Source organism: Acinonyx jubatus, chromosome A3 (assembly GCF_027475565.1).
Source record: "Acinonyx jubatus isolate Ajub_Pintada_27869175 chromosome A3, VMU_Ajub_asm_v1.0, whole genome shotgun sequence".
NCBI lineage: Eukaryota > Metazoa > Chordata > Mammalia > Carnivora > Felidae > Acinonyx > Acinonyx jubatus.
The window spans coordinates 84640137-84657996 of record NC_069388.1 but is presented as its reverse complement, the minus strand read 5'-3'; the positions used below and the strand labels follow the sequence as shown (position 1 = coordinate 84657996).

Genomic DNA, 17860 nt, shown 5'->3' with positions numbered 1-17860 from the left:
AATATAGCTTTCTTTCATAGGAAATTGATACATTTTCACTATAAAATGAGAAATTTACCAATTTCAGGCTTCCGCACTGCACCTCATGCTCAGACTACCTTCCAATCCACAAAGGCAGGCAAACTGGGAGTTCTAGGTCAACTCTCCATTTTGTTTCTTCCTAAACAATAAGGCAGGGTGGGGAATGTTTACGCAGCCGTCATTCAAAGCATCGTGGTGCCTGGGGTTTGGGGCTGAGCTTCTTTTTCTCTCCTTTTTAAAAAATTTGGCCAAGCAGCAGCTGTGTCTTCTCTTCTCAGTTGTCTGCCTGAGCTGCTTGTAAGTTAGTCAGAGGTGGAGAATTTTGAGTGCAGGTCAACGATAGAGCTGTTAGAGACTAACATCTGAATTTTTACACCTTAAAATCTATGGTAAATATTGCAGCCCATGCTTCTCCTCAGATGAAATGAATTAATGCATAACGTTGGAAACACAGACACACACACACACACTAGCACACACTCACACAGGGTGATTTTTGTTTTGTTCTTTTTTAGTTTTGGTCTTTGTTTAAAAAAAGTTTGGAGCCATTATAAAAAGTAGCCAGAAAGGGATAAAAAACGTCTGTTTAACATCAACAGCCCATCTGACAATACTTAAGGTTTTGGTATGTCTTACTGGGCTACATAGGGCTCCATCCAGCATGGTTTCATGACTGAATGCTGCTTGATTATAAGGTCAAGGTGCTGTAGGCCAGGGATGAAGGTTGGCCTGACAGAAAATGAAGAGAACAGAAGACCACCCCCCCCATCCCCCCAGGCCTCACAATGAGTATGACCTAACCCTGCCCCTTCATGGTCTGGCTCTCGTGCAAAGAACAGCCAGTCTTCCTGGCCATCCAGGGTCTGGCTTTTGTCCTTCAGCTGTCACTTCTGCCATTTTCAGTCCTGTGGAGGAGCTACTGGAAAGGGAGAAAATGGTTTCTCTAAAGGCTGCAAGCCTTCCAGCAAACCTGAAAACAGTCCTGGTTTTAATCTATCTGGAGGCCATATATCTGGGCATTACTTCACTTGTCTGAAATGGTCAGTCCCAATTTAATGAGAAGCATGGGGTACTGTAAATCCAGGGGGTGAAAACGGAGCAAAGGAAAATTAAGGCCGAATATCGGAAAATTTCCTGGTCATGAGCCTGGAATGAGGAAAGGGTGAAGTGTGGTTGCTGTGGTCAGTGCCCTAAATCAGACTGGGGAATGGGGGAGAGAAGCCCGATGTGGACTTCGTCTCTTGATGAGTTCCTCCTGGGTTTGCTTAGCAGATGCGCTCACCTGCCTCTCTGCTTCTCATATCAATTTTATAACTGCATGAAAAAAGTGAGTCGAATGCAATACATTTAAAGATGTGTATGATTCTGACCACTTTCCCTGGGGAGCTAAGTCTTTCCAGTGTCTCTTGAAAGTTTTACATTGGGTGGGAGTGTTCTCCCTTTTTATAGTGGGGGCAGAGAATGGACTGGTCATTCTGCATGAGCTGCATGCCCCCATCCACTCTCTGCCTTTCTCTGTCCTCCCAGCTCTATGCCCCAGAGGCCTGACTTCTACAGAAAACACCACCTGGTTGCCCTTTGGTTTGGCCGGTAGGTGTACCAGAAGGAGATGAGGGCAAGATGAGGGCAAGATGAGGGAGAGGTCGGGGCATTTATCTCTTCTGTTCCCTCCCTGACCCCCTGCCTTCCTCGGTGGCTGCATTCTTTTAGGAGAGGGATCTGTAAACATTTTCTGTAAAGGGCATAGAGTAAATATTTTAAGCTTTGTAGCTTGAGGCAAACTCTAGGGTATTATATAGGAACTTACAAAACCATTTAAAAATAATAAAAACCACTCTTAGTTTGTGGGTCATATAAAAAACAGGCGGTAGGGCAGATTTAGATTGCTGATTCCCTTGCTATGGCCACAGCTCCCACTGGGTGGCCTCTTCTGGTCACTGGCTCAAATGATACCATCTCCCGTCCTTATCCTTCAGGCCTAGGGAGGTAACAGCTCTCACTGGTTGCCAGTCCCTGAATCCCTGGCCATCTCTGTGGGTTCTCTTAACCCTGCCCTCACCAAAAGTTCAACCCTCTCGAGTGTGCTTCTATTTCCTGCCCAGACTGTGACAAATCCAGCGAGAGGGTTCATGAAAGGGAAACAGAGTTTACAGCACTATGTGAGGCTAAATGTTCTTCCAAGGCCCAGTGACATCCGCAGGCACCATGGCTAAGATGGGGCTCATCATGGAGCATGAAACTTGTTAAACAATATGAATGCTGACGTTCTGGGAGCAAGTCTGCCCTTCTTCTTGAGAGACAGTATACAATTTTACTTTTGAATTCCTTTCTGTGCTTCTATTCTGAAACCTCCTTGTTCTCACCCTTCCCTCAACACATAAGGTGACCTCTTTTTCTCTCCTCCCCTCAAAGGGATGGCAAGAAGAATGTCACCTTCTTTGAACTGATGGTACCAAAGCGATCTGTGCACGTCACAGGAGATAGTCTCACCAGCAGGACACTCTGGGAGTGGTTTTGTAATTAAACTTATGTGTCAGCTCTGTAACAAGAGATGGCAGAGTCCCTGTGCTATGCCAGGTACAGTGCTGTTTCCTGCAGGTTCAAAGATGAGTTAAGCAGAAGTGGTGCCCCCAGGGGGTCAAATCTGGTGGAGAGAAGACTCACACATGAGCAATCACACTAGCGGACTATTGTATAGAGGGAGCTGAGCAGGCCTTGGCTTGAGCTGCTCCACCAGCAGGAAGGCAAAGTGACCGTTCCCATGTCAGAGTATGACAGTACTGCTGAGGGGCTGTGCCCGTCCACCGACATCACACGTCTTTCCCATCTGGCTGTCCGGGGCTTCCTTGACACTCAGATTCTCAACCATTTAACATTAATCCCACCGTTGCGTCTGTGGTAGAAATAGGCTATGAAATCTAACGTGGGCCTCCTTGCAGAGACTTCTGACAAATTGCTGAGGTGTGGTCATGATCTTTTGGCCAGGTGCCAAGGTTCCTGCCCTCAGGGAACCTTCTATACGGCAGTGTGGCTGGAACCTTAGGTGACAATTTTTTTTTTTAAATTTTTTTTACATTTATTTATTTTTGAGAGACAGAATGAGACAAAGTGAGAGTGGGGGAGAGGGCAGCGAGAGAGGGAGACACAGGATCGGAAGCAGGCTGCAGGCTCTGAGCTGTTAGCACAGAGCCCGATGCGGGGCTCAAACCCACAGACCGTGAGATCATGCCCTGAGCTGAAGTCGGACGCTCAACTGACTGAGCCACCCAGGCGCCCCTTCGGTGACAATTTCTTAAGTGGGCTTGTTCAATCCCAGATGGCTGGGCCCCACCCCTGAAGTTGTTGATTCAGTACATCTGGGTTGGGCCTGAGAATGTGCATTTCCAACAAGTTCCTGGGGGATGTTGATGTTGGTGGTCCAGGGACCACACTGTGAGAACCAGCAGTGGGACACAATGACGAAGGAAGAGGCTCATGAGCAGAGGCTGTGGAGGTAACGATAATTGGGGGCCACAGAGGGGTGTGGCTTAGGGAGTTTTGATGTTAGAAAGGGAGGCACTGGGGGGAAAAGGAGTTTCACCGAGAAAAAGCAAAGCAAGTTGTGACAGCCTGTGTGCCTATGAAAGCCTTTTGTGAGAGTAAGTCATTAGGCCTGGGAATCTGTATTTTTAAAGCTCTCAGGGTGATTCTGATACTCAGCCAGGGTTGAGAACCTCTGTATACTTAGTATCTGGCAGTACCCAGCACATACTAGGTACACAACAAACGCTCGTTGATGCTAACTCCAAGTGGGTGTTGGGAATGTTTTTAGACGTATGCATCCAGTTGTTTATATCCCTATTTACTTCATAAAACTCAGTCCTAAACTACTGGTTGATGGAGGAATAACATTCTCTCAAGCAGAAATTGGATTCTTCAAACAGAATTAATGTTCTTTCAAAGTCCAGGATTACAGAAATGAAAACCTGGCGATAACCAAATATGGCATGTTAGTCACAAGGTACAGATGCCTAAAAACGACCTAATAGAAAATTCCCTTTCTTCTTCATCTCTGAGGTTCTACTTGGCTCCTTCCTGTCTGCACATGCATGCACGCCATTGCATGTTCTGCATTAGAAAATAATTAGAAGCAACCAGCTGTTAGTCAAGCAAGCTACATCTCGCCCACATCTTTCCAGAGTTCAAGCCATTGGCTGGGGTGGGGTGAGGTGGGGTGGGATGGGAGGGGGTGGGCGCACTTATCTTAAAAAAGAATCTCCTTGCTTTAAACACAGCAAACCAAAATGAAAATACACTGCAATTAGTGTGAGCATGAGCCAGCTTGGCTGAGAAGAGACAATTACCAATGAAATGTCACTCCATTGTTTAAAATGGTTATTTCTTTTGCGGCGCCTGCGTGGCTCAGGCAGTTAAGCGTCCAACTTTGGCTCAGGTCATGATCTTGCGGTTTGTCAGTTCGACCCTGCGTCGGGCTCTGTGCTGACAGCTCAGAGCCTGGAGCCTGCTTCAGATTCTGTGTCTCCCTCTCTCTCTGCCTCTCCCCTGTTCATACTGTCTCTTTCTCTCTCTCTCTCAAAAATAAATAAGCAATAAAGACAACTTTTAAAAAATGTATTTCTTTTGATTTCATAGGAGAGGTGCTGCTCTAAAATTAGCAAATAACTGGGGCGCCTGGGTGGCTCAGTCTGTTGAGCATCTGACTTCGCCTCAGGTCATGATCTCACTGCTCGGCTCGTGAGTTCGAGCCCCATGTCGGGCTCTGTGTTGACAGCTCAGAGCCTGGAGCCTGTTTCAGATTCTGCATCTCCCTCTCTCTCTGTCCCTCCCTCACTCATGCTTTGTCTCTCTTTCTCTTAAGAATAAATAAAACATTAAAAAAATTTTTTTTAAATTAACAAATAACTCAGTGAATGATGATGAGTAGTATTTTTGCTCTTACTGGAAGAAGGGTAAGACTGTGTGGGTGCATGTGTATATGTGCGTGAGGCGAGCTGGCTCTTAAACTGGGTCCTTCTGACTTGAGGCCTTGGAATTGGCCCAGTTTCTGTTTGCAGTATAGAAATAGAGGAAGAACAAGAGGAAGAGAAAAGAAGTCTTCAGGAAGCACTAGCTACCTTCTATAGCTGAAATTCCCTAATAAGCCGAAGAGATTTAAGCTCTGGAGATATACAGGGGAAGAGAGATAGTGGAGAAAAGAAAAGGCGGGGGGGGGCGTGGTTTTGCTCACAGACAGGACGAGTGAGTCCTAAATCCATGGCCAACACATGACGCACTGGCGGGAAGCTTGGAGAAAGGGGAATTGGCTTGTGTTATGGCAAGAGGAAGAGAGATAAGGCATCAAGGGGAATGCTGCCATTTTTGTTAGATAGTGGAACTGTCTACCAATGAAGCTGAGAGATGTTACAGGAATTTATGTGATCTTCTGGGGTCACTACTCCAGTCTCTTGACTCATAGTCCACTTGGATTCTGCTAGTTTGCCATGGTGATTTTTAAAAAATGTTTATTTATTTTGAGAGAGAGAAGAGAGAGAGTGAGCATGAGTGGGGGAGCAGCAGAAAGAGAGAGAGAGAGAGAGAGAGAGAGAATCCCAAGCAGGCTCCATGCTGTCAGTGCAAAGCCTGATACCGGACTCGATCCCACCAACCGTGAGATCGTGACCTGAGCCCAAACTCAGAGTCAGACGCTTAACTGAACCATGAGGCACACCAGCCGTGGTGATTTTAAAAAGCCTAGTTTCAACTTTGATAATGTAGAAATAGAGAAAATAAGTACGTGTACTTTTAAGTCCATGATTTTAGAAATTTGTTCCTTTGTGATACCTGGGATTTGGTTTGATATTTTATCATGTCAAAAGAATCTGAGTCTTACTATGTGAGCATTTTATCAGGAGAGATGATGGGTTTCTGAGTAGAAAGGGACACACCTTGATTGGCGAGTACCACTTCCGGGGGGAAGAGGGCCGACGCATGTTGTTGTTGAGATTTCGAGGTTCGGGGAATTCATACTCCTGCTCTGGCATCTTGACTCTCGCATTCTTTGCTTTTTCCAACTTAGCACCTTCTTCTGTGGAACCCTTTTCTCCCCAGCGAACCTACAATAAATAACATATAATAAAACAAAATGACAAAATACAATAAAATGCCTCTGGAGATGGGCATCATACGTACATGTGTGATATGCAATGTGAGTGCTACCCACTCCCCAATTCCTTTGGGTTTTTAGGGTCAGGGAAGAGGAGGGTGTGGAAAAAGGGAAAGAGAGAGGTTTGAAGGGGCAGGGAGAGCAAATCACACAGATGGATGTTTAGGGGAGGAATTGTCCAGACTGGGGACAGCATGTGCAAAGGCCCTGCAGGCCCAGGAAAGAACTTTGGACTGTATTCCAGTGGGAGAGGAAACCACTGAGGTGTTTGAGCAGATAAACAAATTACTGTAAGTGGTGGGCAAGATATGGGGGTGCACAGTTAAAGGGGTGTACCTGCCATCTCTCCATCTGACGCCTTATAATCCAAATTCCCACCAGACCTCAAGTATGAGCTTTCACCACTTTTATCTGGTTTTCCATCACGGAGTAGTCGGCACAGAGATATGAGTACTTGAAGCTGTATCTTACCTCCATCCTTTTAATGCCTCCAACGCCTCGCCCACCATAGTAAGAGGCATCTACAGTAGGCCACTTTTTTTTGGGCAGACCATCGTCATCTTCTTCCTGCAGAGAGATTGTCACATATGAAGGAAGCAAAGCACCACTGCTGTATGTACGTGTCCACTCTGGCAAAGTGGATGGGAATCGACTGCCTGGGTTAAACCTCAGAGCTTCCTAGGCCGTCCGTGGGGCAAGTCACTTAAGCTATCTGAGTTTATTTTCCTTATCAGTAAAGCGGGGGTAAAAGCGCTCCTGCCTCCTTAGGTTGTAGCACAATCCAGGAACCCATGCTCTGCTGCATCTCTACTCTTTCATAGGGCGGTTCACCTAATCCCATCTACATGCTGATGACTTGTGTTTCTATCTTTATCCCCGATTCCTCTGAACCCAACTGCTGACTCCATATTGACATCTCCCTTCAGGGGACTAATAGCCATCTCAGTAGTACCACGTCAAAGAGGAGTCTCCCCATCATCTTCTCATCTTAAACTTGCTCGTCCTGCAGTATTCCCCACTGCCTGGAGTCACCCTTGAATCCCCCCTCCCCCCACCTCATCTCAATTTGCCAGCAGATTCTGTTGACCTTACTTCTAAAAGACCCCACAGCTATGACTTCTCCACCTCCACCTCCATCCCCATCCCACCACACTGGTCCCAAGCTCCCTCCGCTTTCTGTAGGATACTGCAGTAGCTACTGACTGGCTTCCCTGCTGTGCTCCTCGCCTACAATCTGTTCTCCACAAAGCAGCAGAGGAAAATCCAAACCCAGCTCTGCCCTGTGAGCTCTGGCCTTGGCTCACCTCTCCAGCCTTCTTCCTTACCACACTCCACCTCCCTGTACTCCAGCCTGCTTGCCCTCCCTCTGTCCCTCAAAGAGCGCATTCCTGTCTCGAGGCCTGTGCACAAGCTGTCCCCTGACCCAAGAATGCTCTTGCCCTGCTCTTCTCATGGCCGGATCCTTCCTGTCACTCTTTGAGAGGACTTCCCTGGACATCCGTCTAAAGCAGCCCCAGTCTCCTCATCCCATCAGTCTGTTTCAGTTTCAGTTCTGGACCCTTTCATGCCTTGATATTTATTTACTATCGGCTGGAGTGTAAGTTCCATGGAAGCCTCTGTTTACTCGTCATGTTTACCATTGCATTTTCAGCTTTTAGAATGGCACCTAGAATGTGGGAGGTGCCCAAGAGTTATCTGTTGAATTTACAAACAAATTAAATGAAGTGATTCAAATAAAGCAGTTAACTCAGTGTCTGCCACTTAGTTCAGTGACAGGAAGCTAGCACTTACTGTATTTTTTAAGATGAAGGGAGAAAACAAGAGGAACTTGTAACTTTATGGATGGAAAAGAGAAGGCTAATTAGCAAAACTGCTCCTTATCTTGGCACCGTAATTATTCCTGTTGAGGGGAGAAAAATCTCCACCATCTACAGTCACAGGTGGGTGACAGAGGAGTAGCATGATTTCCCTCCTGGGTAAAGAAAGGAAGCTGCAAAAAAGAAGTCTGGAAAACAGAAGAATAAGCCAAAGAGGCTGAAAATCCTCAGAACAGGCCTGCTTCCCACAGCCTGTGTTGGTGGTACTGGAGAGTCAAGGACTCAGGCTGGAGTCCTAGGTAGGGCCAATTCTATCAGTGGGTGGAAAGGGGATCCCATGCAGGAGGCAAGGAACAAAGCAAGGACAAGTGGTCAGCAATACAGAGACCCAGAGATGACAAAGCACCACAGTAACACATGGAGACTCTCTGGGTGACTTACTGTGCTTGGGACGGGCAGGCTTCTTTTTAGAAAATCGAAAAAATTTATATATCTTAAAAGACACGATCACAGCAGACCAGAGGATTTGCAGCATCTTGGCAGCTGATACTGGGCTGGTCTTTCTGTCTCTTTAAAACAGATCTGTCTTTCTTCCCCAGGGACTGTGGGTCCTGAACACAGAGTGTATTTTGTTGACCCTTGTATTCTAGGTCTTGTATGGAGCTGGTTCACAAGGAGGTGATCAATAACCAGATACCGAATTCATGATAACCAGTTGAATTTAGGAAGTCTTTACCATGTATATGCCAGTCACTCTTCCAAGTGCTTGACATTAACCTTTTAATCTCACAGCAGGCGGCATGGTAGGTGGTGCTATTATGTTCATTTTAGGGAGGAGGAATAGAGAGGTTAAGGGTCTCAGGTCACCCAGTTTATAGGTGAGAGAACTTCTTCCGAGTCCAGATAGCCTCACTCCCGTTTGTTTCTCAGTGTTGGCAAAATTCTGGGTTTTGTCCTTTGGTTTTGCTTTTCCAGTCATTTGGTGGTACCAAATAAATGCTGCTTTTCTACTTCTTCCCCCTTGTACCTGCTAATCTTGAAGATTTATGACTGTAGCACATGATAAAATAGCAAAATAACACCGAAGAGCCCCAAATAACACGTTCACACTATCTTACTTTATGATAAGAACCTCAGAAGGTTTAGGATGTTAAACCAAGACGCTTACGTATCTTACACACACGGTTCAAGTATCCCTGGAGGTGGGTGTATGTGTCTGTGTGTCATATAGGAAATGTGGCTTCACTCCTGGTCTAGTGCAGTTTCTTTTCCAAAGGAGATAAATGAAATGATATCACCCAAAACTGAACATAAAAGCACCAAGCATGTAAGAAACTCCAAGAATAAAGCTGACTTATTCAGCAGGGAACTGAAATGGTCTCATGAGTCTCCTAATTTTTTAAAGAACAGGAGTACAAACATGGGAGACCATTTACTAGGGCCTTTTCGTTGCACAGGAGAGGACAGTCAGATCCAGAGAAATGAAGGGACCAGTGGAGTTGAAGTTCTGGTCCTGTTCCCTGATGCCTGGATCTCCCCCCTATTTGCACCCAGAGCTGCTCTTCCTTACATCCTCCCTCCCACCACGGACTTGCTGCAGCCTCTGGTCTGAGCATGTGCAACAGGGGCTGGCCTTCCCACAACAGGAAATGCCGGGACTTCAATCTGCTCCACCAAGCCTGCCGTGTAATCCCCTGACCCGAGCTCGCCTGCCAAACTCAAACAACAACAGCAAAGACAACACAAAGGCCCAGGGTTTGACCAACGGGAGAGTCAGAATTTCCCTGCAGTTACCATGGCTCTGTTTACACATTCTAGAGACGGGAGGGTTTTGCAATCTTCAGAAGAGAAGGGAATCTTTGATGTGTCTTTTCATTTGGCCAAAAACTGATGGAGTAAAAGCACAGTCCCCAGCAACGTCACAAAGAAAATCGGCAGCACCTGAAGTGAATCTCTACCTTGAATGAAGTATAAAGTCTCTCTTGCGGAGGCCCTCTCACACTGCCCTTCAAGAACATTAGCAGGGTGAGAAAGAACTTCTGGTACACAAATCCTCTGTGATTACTGGAGGACAGACAGGCTAAGCCACATTGCTTTGCGTGAGCAAAGTAGTAGGGATAGAGGGTTTGCGGGCAGCCAGCAGAAATGGGCACAAGAGAGTGGAGCTGAGATGCCAGGAAACTGCCAGGGTCCACCTGAGAAGAGGGCCCCAAGAGCCTCCTGGTGAACTGTGTTGCAACTCACCCTTGTACTTTTTTTAAGGCCCTTCTGCAGACGGTCTTGTGCCAGGGATGCCTTGGGGGGAGTGTGGGAATCAGGTTTGCAAGATGGTGTTTGGCAAATGAAGAAGATGAGATAAGGCCTAAGCAAGAGGTAGGAGTCAGTGGTGCCAGAAGAAACCGCAGAGATTAGGGAGGGATGCTGGTTTCCCATCAGGGGAAGTTATCTATAAATCTTAACGGATGTGGTGGCCCCAGACATGTAGTTGGCTGCTGTTTGGGTAAAAGTGGCTGCACCATTACTCAGATGGTAGAGGCCCCTTCTGAAATGCTTGTCCTCAGGCAGCCCTGCTCCCGGAAGAAATAGCTCTAGAACATGGAATCTGACACACGCATTTGGTTAGCCCATAATTGGATTTGTCCTGTGCTGCCCTTGGACACTGAATTTTGCCATCTTTCTAGTCATACCAGGCTTAGGTACAAGCACATGCTTCAGCATTCATGGCTCCATATGCTCGGAACATCCTTCCTCTACGTCTACTTATCATTTAGAATATCGCTGGCATGTAACCTATTCTGTGAAGAAGTCTTTGATTCAGTGCTCTATCATGGGCCAAACAAACTCTCAACCCTCAATTCACTGCACTGCACGTACCAGTGGGAATGATCTATGGAAAGGAGAATGGACCTGAAACAGAATTGAGCCCAAGGAAATGGTTTCATTTAACATTTCATTGACCTGTGACACATTTTAAACCCTTATGATAAGCCCTATATGGCCACCGACAACGGCCCCTTATTTGTCTATTCCTTCATTTACTTACTCAAGCAACTGGAGTTGAGCCCCCCACTACTTGCCAGCACAGGGCTATATTTTGAGAAAAATAAAGACAACGGAAGGAATACAACTGTCAACAAGATTGTCCACGTTTATAGAGGAACATGTTTGGTGAGGGTGATGACATGAGTAAAAGACCAAGGCCACTGAAACTCCCAGGCCCACGAGGCTCTGGGGGGCAGAACCTGAGGTAGAACTAGCTATCCTGTCTCATCTGAAGTCTTCGGGGAGAAGCCAGAGAAGTCACCCTCAATGGCAGTCTTGGAGATGAATTCCTAGGAGTGAATTGGCAAGTCAGAAAAATCCAACAACACTTCTCTATGTAAATACAAAAAATCCCAACTGACTTGAGATTTCCCCCTTCTGAGTTGCATTTAACATGTCATGACCCCATATCCTATCTCTTCAAATACACGCAATGATTAAGGACAGCACTGTGATTGTCCTGTATTCTTCAGTGAAGGATAGTGTATTTACTTTTTTAATAATGATGTTCCTTTTTCAAACTATTGACATACAGAATATTGAATTCTGGGACTGTTCTAGGACTTCTGCTTGGGGGCACGTGTGTGTGTGTCTGTGTGTGTGTGCGCATAAGAGTGTGTACTTGATGACCACTGGAAAGAAGATGCCTGGCAGTAGCTTGGCCTTCCGCCTTTCAGAGTGGGGATCTACTCTGGCTGTCTGTGTAGACATAGCTGTGAAGGGGTTCAACTTGTCTGTTCCTAGACAAGTTGTATAATTTTTCCATAGCTCGGTTTTCGCATCTAAAACATTCTTGCCACAGAGAAATTGTTAGGACGAGTGAGCATGATAATGAACCTAAAAATAAGTTCATTATTCAAGGCCAGGTGCTTATGGTTAATTGCATGCCCACCGTCAATGCCTTCAATATGCATCCCTCTCACTCCCCAACAGAAAAACCATTGAAGGTGATTTAGAATTGAATCATCAGATGAAGTACTCCATTATTGGGTTCCCCCTTAAGCTGCCAGTATTTTGGAGTAGCTAGAGGCTTCATGAGGAATCCTCACTCTGCTGCCAATTAGAGAGGATTCTCAACCCAAGAAATACCCATCTTAGTTGTTAAAATTGAGCCTTCTTGCTTTTGTCGAGTCTCAAAATTTTTCTTTGTCTCTCTTTATATAGATGTATCACTGTTGGTTGCGTGGAATCTTGAAAAGTCACGCTTTTTTATATTATGCATTTTGATAATTCCTTATTAAAGAGGACCACTGAGAGCTTGTTATAAAGTTGTGTTCATTCTAAGTTTAGCTATTTAAATAGTACATGTGTCTCCCTTAGGATATGAAGCTTATAGAACTGATAAAAGCTTGGATAAATAATACTGAACTTGTTCACATATATGGCAGAGCGTTTGACTTCAGAGAGCTATTGAGTGTTAGACACTGTGTTAAATTCTTCGGGGATAAATCCATGATTAATGAGATATAGATCCTGACCTTCAAGTAGCTAATGAACTTAACCTTTGATGCAGAAGAAAAGATCAATAAAATACCCTGGGAATGCAGAGAAGGGGGAAATGAGAAATTAGTCCTGATGGAAGGAATTATAGAGCGTTTTGTGGAGATAATAGCACATGAGCTGTACCTGAAGGATTGACAGGATTTAAATGCAGGGAGCTGGAATGGAGAGGGTTCTAGAAGTCTAGATTCAGACTATGATTTTCAGGGCACTGTGTAAGATACTATGTAGGTATAGATTATGTTATCTGTTCCTGTGGGATTTCTTTCTTTCTTTCTTTTTTTTCTGCTGAAACATATTAGGAAGGAGATTAGGGCTGCTTAACTCACAAGGCCAAGGAACTTTCAAGGCCAACAAACATGTTGAGTGATCAGCACAGCTTGCAGTCTGCCCCAGCCAGCCCAGAAGCTCCTTGAGGTCTAACACAACCCTTTAGATCTCAAGCATCCTAGGGTTGTCCTTCTGTTTCAGAAGCCAGGTTTGCCTTCTTCAGGTAAAAGTAGGACTTCTATAGAAATATTAGATGAAACTAGGTGGTTTTGGGTAAACCACACCCCACAGTCTTGTACCTAAGTCCCCTGGTGTGTTTCGACCACAGTGGCTGCTTCCAAAGGCAAATGCAGAGTCAGCACCAGAAAAAAGGGCAACAGCTCCTTTAACTGAACATAATAAGGGGAGGGAACATTCTTCACCTCGGGGCAAACAGAGCAACTTCATCAAGCAAAAGCCTCTTGCCCTATTTTCCTTTGGGAATATAAGAGACAGCTGCACATAAGAGAAACACAGCCAAATTGGAACCCGTGGAACTAGCCACGGTGCTTTCTCTTGAAGGATTAAGAAAGGCTTTTGTGGATGTAAAGAGGGTTTTATCCTCCCTCTTTGCACAACAATGTAATTTCCTCCCTTGATTTCTGGGCAAAAAGTTAGCATTCCAACAATATGTGCTTTAATTGAGTGCAGCTATTAAATCCCTTGGCTTACATGCATATGGTTCAGGATATAACAGACTGTTGGAATGTTAAATTCAATCATTATTCTTTCTGTATGCAGGAAACTTGATGAAGGCATTGGTTAGAGGAATGGCCACGGGGCAGTGCTCAGTTTGCATACAATAGACCTTAGGGATTGAGGACTGTGAACTTGAATCCTCACCCCTACGTCTTTTGATCCCACTGTTTTCAGACCTGTACCCTGGCTTCTAAATTGGTGAGTGATGCATCCAAAGGAGGCCTGTTGCTCTGAGAGTGATCAGAGGATCAGAAAAGCCACCGGCTGGGTACTCCGGCCCAGGGATTCTCCTTCTCACCCTTAGCCTTTAATGCCTCCACCATATTCTACTCTAGGCCATGCTTGCACCAGAACTGCTTACTGGCCCATTTATGGTGGAGTCTAAGATGTTTTTCCTCCCTTCAAATGATGAAGATTTGGGAGCAAGGCCAGGATATTAGCATATCTTCTCCCACCACCACCTCCCCCGCCCTCCCATACATTATTATTACTGCCTGGCTAATCTTTAGGCATTGTGTTAAATTAAAGAAAAATGGAATACTTCAGCATCAGGCTGTTCCTAGAATCACTAATTGTTTGGAGAATGTATCAAATTTGCCCTGATCTACATACATGAAGCATAGTCTCTGCAGGGAAAAGAGAAACCTAAAATGTCCGTTTTAAAGGGAAAAATTGTATTGATAAAAATATTTATATTTGCATCTCAGATTTTATCTTTGCAGGTGGAAAATGCTCCCAAACTATTCTGTCCGTGGCTGCAGTTCAGTTCAGTTTCTGTTAACCTTGGTCAGTCCAGTTTGTTCAACCTTGGTTCGGAAAGGACCAAAAACTTCCCTCCCTGCTACCTCAGATACAATGGGAGCCTGGGCCTGACTCAGCTCTGTGTTGCAGGGGCCTGAGTCCTGGGCCAGCCCAGCCCACTCTCTGCTCCACTTTACCACTCTGTCCATCCCGCTGCACCCTGCTCTGGTCACTTACCTCACTCTCCTCAGCAGGGGGTGGAGGGACCTCCTTGATAATCTGAAAAGGGGGAAAAAAAAAAGAGAACAAGTCAGTGGAAATATTTGGCCACCTGCTCTCCAACAGGCCTGTCCTCAAGAAATGCCTTGGTAGTATGGCCATAATTACCACCACAATGGGCCCAAGCAAGAAAGGCTTAATCAATGCCATGATGTGTCTTTCTGGGCAGAATAGCTCAGTTAGTTAGAGCATGATCCAGACTGAGGGTTCCATTTTCAATTGTATCTGTTTTATACAGAGAAAAAATATTTCACAAGTAAGTTTCATCTCTTATCCCAGGGTTGCTATCTTGCAAATGTATTCACTCACTTATGCATCCAGTCATTCATGCATCAAATCCTCTATCTACCCATCCAAACTGCTACACATTTAACAAAGAGCTACACCCAATATAAGTTAAGATGATGCTGCAGAAATGGGTCAGGTATGGACCACACTCAAACTACTGGCAGTCTTGTTAACTGTCGCCGGCCCCGAATGGTACCTGCCCCAGGAGGGAGAGTGTGATGGTCAGACCTATTCCCGACAGAGGGCAGCAAAGGAGGGATAACCAGGGATTTCATTCAGGACCCTGACATTTAAGGGGTACAAAGATTTACATTACAATGCTATAAGATTGTATGCTGCAACTTCCCCATCATCAGGGCTGAAGAGAGATATGTGGACAGTCTGGGCAGGGAAAGCGATCTGGAACCCCTTCTAATCAATGAGAGGATGATCGACACATGGGAGGAGGATGGTTTGGTGACAGTGAGCAGCTTCTCCTCTTGCTTGTCCCCAGTTTGCTCACCCTATGCATAAAAGGAAGCCCCTGTAGTTAATTATATTAGAGTCTTTTACAAAGCGGCTTGGCCATGTCCCCTGGGGGCTCCCTCCTCTCCCCCCATGCTTATTAGAATTTTGAGTCCCCTACGTGTAGTCTTTTCCTTAGACAATTCTGGTAAATACAGACTTATTATATATCTCTTGATGTCCTAGTGTCAGGGCTGTTTGTGCCCGGATGCTCAGGCACTGCCCACAGGATGAACCAGATCCTTAATCTTTTAGTTGGAGAGCTCTCCCGGTTGTTAACCTGGCTGCCTATTGGGCATCAAGGTCTTCCTCACCTTTCCCTCACGAGCACATGTCTCCTTTGATTTGATGATTATTTGGGGCCTCATTTGGGCTCTGATCCCCACTGCTCTCACCCACACTACCATTATCTGTAATGTCATCTCTGTATATTGAGACAGGCTACTGACTTGACGTTGTATTAACACCAGTCAGGGAACGAAGACTCCAGCCATCTAAAAGGATGGTATTCAATTAATTAAGAGGCAGAGATTAAGGGCTCCAGGGGTTTCAAGCTGCCATTTCATCTGCCTCCACTTCCTGGCCACTGTGGGAGGCCTTCTGAAGGTCTTTGGAAAGCACGAAGCCATGATTTTGCTCACCCACTCAACACTGGCTCTGAATTCCTTAAGGGAAATCCCTGAGGAGGGCCATTACTGATTTTAAAACAGGAAATGTGATGATTTGAAAACAGGAAATGTCCAGAAATTGGAGGGAGGAGTGAGGAGCTGGGGATGGCAATCTGGAATGCATCTCTTCTCTTAGGGCAGGGTTGGGAGGGGAGTGAGAGGGAGAGCAGGATATTTGGGAAACCCAGACAGATGTTGACAAGAGTGCTGTGGGCAGTGTGCATGGCAAGTATGCTGGGCATACAGAGAGGTTCCATGCAGAACAGCTGGGCTTCTGTCTTCACAGTGCTTCCAGCTTCCTCCCTCACCACATGGAAGTGCAGCATCGTTGTCCAATGCGAACCCCAGACCTGCCTTTTTCTGATTGTGAAGATTTGAGAAATCCTTGAACCTCCCTGAGCTCTACTCTCCTAATCTGTTAAATGGGAATAATGTGACCTTGTAGCGTCATGATGAACAATAATGTTTGTCAAACATCTGGTATAGAGTGGGTGTTCAGTAAATGGTGTGTGCATTATTATTCTCCTTTTCCTTTCTTTCCTTTCTCCTTTCTCTGTCTCTCCTTTATTACCCCTTTAAGGAAGGTTTCACTTGACTCCCTGCGTATACTAAATGACTATGTATGGTGGTTTCCAAGCCAGAGCTTCATAAAATGAGTAAGACAGGAGGCTGGTGTTCAGAAAGTGGTCAGGGGGCTTGAGAGTGACCAGGGACTTCAGGGTGGTGAGCATCAGTATGTTTCACCACATACGTGTAGGCACATGACATCAGCCAGGAAGTGCAGCACCACGTGGCCTATCACTCAGACCAACCCAACTGTGGTTGCCGTTCAGTGTCACTTACTGAGTATTTATTGAATTCTACATCTACATCCACTATTGAATGTCCGAAGGGGGACCTACAAGACAATGCCAAGATACAAAATTTATTAAGTATTAATCTGTAATCCAGATTCCATGCTTACGCACTGTAAATGGGCACCTGAGCTTCTGGAAAAATGCCACCATGTTCAGGTAAACAGGATTAGGCACCTCCAATCTGGCCTTACTGGTTGGGTGTCTGGCTGCATTGAGCAGGAATGAGGAAGAAGTCTTCCTGGTGCTTCAAGCTCCACCACCACCCAGCCTCCTCCCCTGGGACAGGGAGCAGCTTGCCATAGGACAACAGGAGAGCGTTTCAAGGCTTGATCCAGACAGGCAAAGTTGAAGTCATGACATGATTATTCCAAGCTGTGAAGCTGGACGGGCTGTCTGTGAATGAGCCAAATCCCCGTGCCAAGACCGGCACATGGGCCCCCAAAGGAGTGCTCTGCACATCGGCCCTCTCCACCTCACCCCTGCGGAAGACCAGAGCTCATGCCTAGAAGAGAAGCTGGGCAACATACCGTGTCGCTCTTGAGCCTGCGGTACCACCACAGCCTTGCTGCCCAGTGGCCCAGGGCCCACCGGATAAAACTCAAACTTCATCTCCACAAGGCCTGTGTGATGTGGCCCCACCTCTCCACTTCATCCCTCTTCACTCTTCCCTTCACTTTTTGAGCTTCAGCGTCTTGGTCACCTTTCTGCTTCTTCCATGCACCCCATTGCTTCTCACTTGTAGCCTAAATGCTTGCTGTCCCTCAAGCTCTCCTCTATGGGATCTCACATAGCCCAGTGTCTTTTGTAGCACTTTTAATTAACAGATTAATTCACCACTTCTTTGCTTCCAACTAGTGTGACTAGAAAGTGTTTATTTCTAACTAGAACGCAAGTTCGAACCAGCGCTAAGCACTGCCAAGAGAAGGCTTGATTTGGCCCACTGCCCTTCTTAGAAGGTTCCGGGAGATTCCTCTTGGTTGTGAGTGGGCTCGT

At 45.9% G+C, this 17860-nt stretch overlaps 1 protein-coding gene and 1 long non-coding RNA gene across 4 annotated transcripts in view; one reads left to right on the top strand and one right to left on the bottom strand.

The window, feature by feature from the left end:
• The window catches only part of ANTXR1 (ANTXR cell adhesion molecule 1), a 256734-nt gene that overhangs the window by 93189 nt on the left and 145685 nt on the right, over window positions 1-17860 (bottom strand). For all 3 annotated transcript variants that reach the window (XM_053200700.1, XM_027072301.2, XM_053200701.1), the window contains exons 14-16: window positions 14509-14550; window positions 6635-6730; window positions 5946-6113 (exon numbers count right to left, since the gene is read on the bottom strand). In XM_053200700.1, coding sequence (XP_053056675.1) covers window positions 5946-6113; window positions 6635-6730; window positions 14509-14550 — 306 coding nt within the window. The remainder of the gene's footprint in view (window positions 1-5945; window positions 6114-6634; window positions 6731-14508; window positions 14551-17860) is intronic.
• LOC128311219 (uncharacterized) overlaps window positions 1-17860 on the top strand; it is a 213548-nt gene that overhangs the window by 98204 nt on the left and 97484 nt on the right. The window lies entirely within an intron of this gene.